Raw genomic sequence first — 6,000 nt, 5'->3', positions numbered from 1 at the left:
AATGTTTCAAGCACCTTTATGGGATCCAACTCAGTGCTAGCAACATACAACAAATGAGATGGCCAGTGTAAATGTGCACTATATGCTTACTATGGGTAACATGAACTAGCTAAATAAACATAATCAACAAAGACTGGGAAGTTAAAGACTTTTTTTGTTTTTCCAGCTTTAATTAAAAGAAAGTGCAATTATTGAAAACACAAACAAATTGCTAACATGTAAAATAGTTTATTTTTGTAAATGTTTCTAAATTCAATTCCACAAACTCCAAACCTCATACTCTGTACACTTCAAAAGGCAATTCAAAAAAAAGAAACAAACAAAAAAAAAGAAACAAAAAAGAAAAGGAAAAAAAGAAAAACAAAAAGAAAAAGAAAAGAAATGACTACTTTACACGACCAAGAAAATGTAGCACAAACACACTGGCAGGATGATGTATCGTACAAGAGAAGAAAAAATATCCAAGAAACAATTTTGTTACAACCATTCATTGAGAAAAATATATACAATTGAGTCTTCGGAAAGTTAAAAAAATACATGCCATATACATTACAAGTTCTAAGACTGTCTCCAAAATTTTACAGTCAACTTGAAATTGTGCACGCAAAAACTCCTCTGCTTCTAGCATGTGACTTGTGAAGTGTCAGTATAAGAAATATTTCTGATTATAAGCAGGATGCCATTTGTTTCCAAAAAACAAAACAAAAACAAAAGGCAGAACAACCTACAGTTCTCCATAGAATTCTTTCTGTCGCGCAATGGTTCGTCTAAATCACAACGTTATCAGACGTTCGCACCTTGTGTTAAAAGTAAAGTTTAAAAAACAAAAAAACAGGTTAACACATGTTGCTGTTTCCATTTGTGATAAAAAGTTAAAAAGCTGTTTTTTTGGGTTTTAAAACCTAATTCACAGTTCTTTAAAATCAAACCTGATTAACAGCAAACAGATCACAATGATCTTTTACTATCTGAAGAGTCTCTTTTTTGATTCTGTAACCGATTACTTGTTACGTTAGTCAACAAAAATATTTCTTTTTTTTTTTTTGAGTGGTCAAAGTAAGTGTAAGTCACAAAACACTACGCTACAATACCGTACTTTTAATACAACAAAAATACTTTGTGAATTATTGTGGTTATATTACAAATTCTGTACAGAATAATCATAATATATACTCTCAAACTGAAATAACGTCCATCTTAAATAAATTTCAATGACAAACAGAACAAAAACAATTTTTAAAAACACCCAAACATCGAGAAGGTTAAGGTAGTATTTGGTCGGTTATTCCTATAGTTTTTTTTGTTGGTTTTTTTTATGTACATTTATACAAAAGTAACAGCATGTCTTCTTCAATCTTCAAAAACAATAGCAATCTAGCCTTCTTTTAACTCGATCTCATTTTGAGAATAAAATTCATTCACTCAGTAATAAATACAAAACCTCTCGAATTCCACACAAATCACATGACAGAGACCTATGATAAAACTGACTCATGGAATCAAGTATTTAAAAGCTTGTGTGTGTGTGGGTGTGTGTGTATGGGTTTTTTTTGTTTATTTTTTTTATTTTTAGTGCAAGTTAATATTCCCTTCGCGGTATTCATTGCTGTACATTCCTCATTCAGTGATGTCTACATTTAGTCAAACGGTATACATTAACAGTATGAACAAAAGGGCCTGCCCTTAGTAAGCAATAAGGCCGCACCCCACACAGTGCTTTCTCATTCGCTGGTGGATTCCGCACCCCATGTACACCAAACAAACACACGGATACATACAGACGGAGGCGTCGACAGAGCCCCTCACATATGGCACGAGTCATTTCCTGCTACTGTGTTATATTTCCCTTCCTCCGCCTATTTTTAATTCCACGTTGTCAACGAACCAACACCGATTCATTCATTTCTCCAAGGGCTCAGGCCTTCTGCTCATTCGTAAAATGACTTTAGTGTGAAGTCTCTTATTTATTCTGTGCAGAGATCACAGCATCCTCCACACGCTATGGCAAGGAATGCGTTTGGGTTCGTCGTTTCCGTTTTGCTCAGTTAATCCACTTCCTGCATTCAGGAGCTCCACAGTGGCAAGCGATCTTGTGCTGGCCCTCAACGCTCTCAAACTGGTAGTTGAAACACAGCTGCAGAAAACAAACACGGGAGAAACATCCATTGCTATATCACAGCTGCACCGTTTACACCCACACATGCATGCAAACGAACAGGGACAAATTCCAATTACAGAAAAAAATTATATATATGCATATATACCAACCTCCTCTCCTTTTTCAATTCTGCGAATGCAGCTGATGATGATTTTGTAACCCCTCTCAAATGTTACCACCTCAGCAACACAGTTAGGGGCACAAGAATGATTGATATATCTGAAAAAGAAGCACGTGTCACGCGTCAAAGAGTGTTCAGAGCATTACTCTAACATAGCCGACCATATTTAAATGATTGCAAATTCTATTTGCAACTAAAGGCTCATTTTCTGCCTCTGTGAGCTGATTCAGACACGCAGCGGCAGACGGTGATAAGATGAAAATGTCAACATTTTAAAACAACAAAACAATTATGACGTTCAAAAGAAACTAGCTTTGTTTCCAACTTTGAGTCTGTGTTTGGTCATCATGGCAAAATGAGACGCAAAGGCAGTTTAGAGTACCTTTACAGCAATTTTCATATCTGTGAATAGATTTTGTTGTAAAGTAGTACTGACTACTGACTACTCATCTTCCAGAACTTATGAAGAAGGGCATGAACCTGTTCAACATGGTCTCTAGTTCTGGTTCCATGTGTGTTTGGGCCCTTTTGACAATACAAGAGAACTGCCATCACTTTGATAACAAAATCCAGAAAAGGCCAACATTTATAGCAGCAATGAAAAAACCCCTGATGCTCATTTGCAATATGTACCAGTTTGCAGACAAGCCTCCCACACACAGATGCAGAGTCTCGTCTGTGCCACTTTCCTGGAAGATTATATCGGTAAGACAGATATGGAGAGGCTACTTTTAAGACGTTGAGGCGTGCACTCCACAAGACCTTTGTTCCATCTTAGCAGCCCATCAGTTAAGTCCTGTAAGAAGTGACGCTGGCCATCCATGAATCTAACCCACTTGTTTTTTCTTCCTCAAAAATCCCATAGATGCTCAAACAGACTTGAGATTTCAGGGACTTTGAAACTGAGTTAAGATAGTGGTCAGTATGAAAACCCTGTGCAGCGCTGTGGATTCTGATAACTTTCTACCATAACCAGTTTTCAGTAAATTGTGCTGGAGGTGCTCTTCTGTGGGATCACAGAGCCCCCCTTTACTCCCACACATCAATGTGCTTTAGGTCCTCATCACTTGTGCTAACCACTGGAAACAGGTAACACCCCACCGGACATGCTGTTCTGGAGGTGCCCTGACCCAGTCATCTAGTCATAACAATGTGGCTCTTGTCAAAGTCGCTCAGATCATCAGGCTTGCTCATTTTTCCCTGCTTTAACTTCAAGAGCTCACTCTTCACTTGCAGCCTCTTGTAACCACCCCCTTGACAGATACCAGTGCACTGAGATCATCAGGGTTACTCACTTCACCCGCAAGGGGTTTTAATGTTGTGGCTCATCAGTGTGCTACACTGAATGACATTTGTTGCAATAAGCGAGTATGAAAGAAATGCTACACTGTCATAAATACATTTATGAAAATGCTCAAACAGTTCGTGGAAGCTCAGAGTACCTTGCGATCCCTCCATTTAGTGTGGCATCAACAACATGTTCGCTATCGATGCGGAACATGAACACTGCCCGGTTCTACAAGGAAGAGAAGAAATGCTCTCAGCTTTTGGAAAAGATCATTTTAAAGAAATACAATTTCTGCTAAAAATGTTGCAGCAACAGATATTTACCTTAGACCTATAGATCTTCTCCTTCCTGATGGCGACCTCATTTCGGAGGATGGTTCCATTGTACTCAATCACCATTGTCTGTTTTTCTATGTCTCTAGCAGCAAACAGCCCCAGGCCCTGTGAATATATCACATAAGCAGGTTTTCATTTAGTCAACAGAAATAGAAACCAAAAGCATCATTCTCACTCTGACAGTTTAAAAGGAATTTAAATCTGGTCGACTCACCTGGATGCGGGAGCGGCCCAGATAGACGTTGGCTCGCCACTCACTCTTCATCCAACGGTACTGGGAGGACCTGGGGTGCACCACCGGAGGCTTATTATGGGGGGCGCCACCTTCTCCTTGGGCAACATTCTGGTTAGACCTGGCACTGCTGCTGGATACAGCCTGTGGCTGAGGCCTTTATTTTTAGAAGGGAGGTGGAGAAGGAGAACATTTTAATAACTCTGACTTCTTTACTTTGAGACAGAATGTTACCAAGAAGGTAATTTAATGTCAACTTCAAACAAAGTTACCTTATCACAACTGAGGTGTAGGGAGAGCTTGCTTTTGGCTGAGCGCGGGCACAACCAGCTGGATTGAACATGAGAGGCAACTCCACAAGAGGGTTGCGTCCGTAACGGAATGAGTACCTGTCACAAGCCTCCACTCCTGGGAGCTGAAAGCAGATGAAAAGCATCATTTAGAGATTTGTTGATGTTTTCAAATTCTTGCAGCTGATGAAATCCTCCAAAGTAGGTACAAACCGATTCTGTGATCTTGGCGACTGCAGGAACTGTGAGCCCAAACAGATCCTCTCCTTTCAGGTAAACAGGAAAGAGCTTCAGAGTGCCTGACTCAGCTCTTTTCTCAGCCACTGGGCCTAGCACCTTATCCCAAACTCCTAATGATGAGACAAGATCATAAACTGGTTAAAACTGTTTCATCAGCCACAAAAAGACACGCTAGTATTTTTTTTTTTCCTGAGGGCAAACCTTTAGCAGAGGTGTCAGTCAGGACCATGTCTTGGTAGCCCTGTTCGATGACTCTGATGGTAAACTCTGGTATCCCGTCTCTCTCTTCAACGGAACAGATGTAGCGACAACGGCGATTGCCATGGCGCATGCTCCAGTAAATGCGGCAAGCTTCATAGCCAACTGGAAAGATGGCTGTTGAGGAATGGAAGGACGCCATCTGTAGCGGTGTAAGCTGGCCGATCGCATGCAACACTAGACTGCCTACCCGAAAGGTATAACCTAACTCGGGCTGTTGTACAGCCGTGGCAATTTGACGCACTTCGTCTCTCTGGACATAAACACGCCGGAACACGGCAAAGCATCGCAGCTCGTGCTCCAGAGCTTGTCCCGCTGTTCCCCTGGGCCTGTGGGCATGGCAGAGCATAGTCTTATCCTTGAAGAAGGTGCACTGAGCTTGCAGAGCACAGGTGAAATGGTACACATTGGTGCAGCGCAGGCGGTGGCAGCCGCTGGTGGCTCCAGTCTGCTGACAGTAGGCGCATCGTATCGTTTGACCACGCCGCAGTGCAAGCTCTACGTTGATGAGGGCGCCAGCTTGAGTCTCGTACACCTCAGTCGACCACAGGGCACAGTTGAGATGAACCCACACATCGAGATCTAGATTGAGCAGCCTGGCAGGACCATCAGTCATCCCATCTCCAAACTGATGGCAGAAACAGCAGCGTCTCTGGTCCTTGAGTGACACTGGAGGGCGCAGGGAGGCTCCAAGCTTCTTCAGGAGCTCATCAATCTTATCCTCATCCGGGAGCTGCGAATTCCCTCTTGGCACCACCACCTGGACAGTCCATTTCCTCCATCGGAGTCCTTTCTGTCTCTTTCCCTGGTGCCAGACATCGTGGGACCTTGGCCTGGACTTCAGCTTCACTGTCACTTTGAGGGCATCGGATTTTGCTTCAGTCTTGGGTGTCTCACTGGCTGAAGGGAAGGGGATGGGAGGTGTAGAGGGGGGTGACTGCTTTGGCTGAAGCTGGGCGAGACAATGGACATCCAGCGAGGACATGTTGTTACTGTACTGGTGCTGAGTTTTAGAAAGGCTCTCCGTTTGCTCAGAGGGTGGGAGGAGGGACACAGACTCCTGGGAAGATGACAAGGG

General features: G+C 42.4%; 1 protein-coding gene across 9 annotated transcripts in view; it reads right to left on the bottom strand.

Annotated features, from left to right (window-relative positions):
- Positions 1 to 212: 212 nt before the first annotated feature.
- The window catches only part of kmt2cb (lysine (K)-specific methyltransferase 2Cb), a 78,591-nt gene continuing 72,803 nt past the window's right edge, over positions 213 to 6,000 (bottom strand). For all 9 annotated transcript variants that reach the window (XM_025900646.1, XM_019347970.2, XM_019347971.2 and 6 more), the window contains 8 exons: positions 4,866 to 5,982; positions 4,638 to 4,774; positions 4,407 to 4,549; positions 4,117 to 4,291; positions 3,891 to 4,007; positions 3,722 to 3,795; positions 2,269 to 2,377; positions 213 to 2,134 (listed from right to left, as the gene is read on the bottom strand). In XM_025900646.1, the coding sequence (XP_025756431.1) occupies positions 2,042 to 2,134; positions 2,269 to 2,377; positions 3,722 to 3,795; positions 3,891 to 4,007; positions 4,117 to 4,291; positions 4,407 to 4,549; positions 4,638 to 4,774; positions 4,866 to 5,982 (1,965 nt within the window). In that variant the 3' untranslated portion in view covers positions 213 to 2,041. The remainder of the gene's footprint in view (positions 2,135 to 2,268; positions 2,378 to 3,721; positions 3,796 to 3,890; positions 4,008 to 4,116; positions 4,292 to 4,406; positions 4,550 to 4,637; positions 4,775 to 4,865; positions 5,983 to 6,000) is intronic.

Source organism: Oreochromis niloticus, linkage group LG18, assembly GCF_001858045.2.
Source record: "Oreochromis niloticus isolate F11D_XX linkage group LG18, O_niloticus_UMD_NMBU, whole genome shotgun sequence".
Classification (NCBI taxonomy): Eukaryota; Metazoa; Chordata; class Actinopteri; order Cichliformes; family Cichlidae; genus Oreochromis; species Oreochromis niloticus.
This window is presented reverse-complemented; position numbering and strand designations above follow the sequence as displayed.